The sequence below is a fragment of the Penaeus monodon genome, chromosome 20 (assembly GCF_015228065.2).
Source record: "Penaeus monodon isolate SGIC_2016 chromosome 20, NSTDA_Pmon_1, whole genome shotgun sequence".
Classification (NCBI taxonomy): domain Eukaryota; kingdom Metazoa; phylum Arthropoda; class Malacostraca; order Decapoda; family Penaeidae; genus Penaeus; species Penaeus monodon.
The window spans coordinates 2,104,806-2,105,349 of record NC_051405.1 but is presented as its reverse complement, the minus strand read 5'-3'; the positions used below and the strand labels follow the sequence as shown (position 1 = coordinate 2,105,349).

The 544-nt window shown below is 43.9% G+C and overlaps 1 protein-coding gene across 2 annotated transcripts in view; it reads right to left on the bottom strand.

Annotated features, from left to right (window-relative positions):
- Positions 1-544, bottom strand: part of LOC119585575 (N-alpha-acetyltransferase 80-like) — a gene marked incomplete in the record, with an annotated part of 3,979 nt that overhangs the window by 175 nt on the left and 3,260 nt on the right. For both annotated transcript variants that reach the window (XM_037934243.1, XM_037934242.1), the window contains 1 exon segment: positions 1-512. In XM_037934243.1, the coding sequence (XP_037790171.1) occupies positions 1-512 (512 nt within the window).

Genomic DNA, 544 nt, shown 5'->3' with positions numbered 1-544 from the left:
CACCAGTAGTACCTACAGACTGGGTTGAATTATTGGTAAGTCTATTATTAAGCGAGCATTGAGATATCCCGTTGCACAATTCCGAGACGCTATCGGTTCCTTTATCTGGTAATGTGCTATAGTCCTTCTTAATGTTTTGAGGAGTTACCGATGTTAGAAACTGCTTTGGAAGAAGATTGCGATTGATACAACCACCATATATACAAACTGGGGGGCAAAACTCATACCCAAGCTTTCCGTAGAAGACCTGCTGATCATGTGTTGACAAGTAAGCCATCTCAAAGCCACAAGCACGGGCATAGTCCTCAGTGGCTGTCATGAGAGTGCGCCCGAACCCTTTTCCACGCAGATCTTGGCGAATTATTACAGACTCTATCCACACGTCTCTTTGGCCTTGTGGAAGTGTGTTGATTCTTGAATGGCCAATCACTTCCATGGCATCACCTGAGCTCTTTCGCAGCAAAACTAGCGAAGTTGGATATTTATCACTGGAGGAAGTGAGGCTTCTCATCCTGTCAAAATATGAAACAAGTTTGAAGTTTGT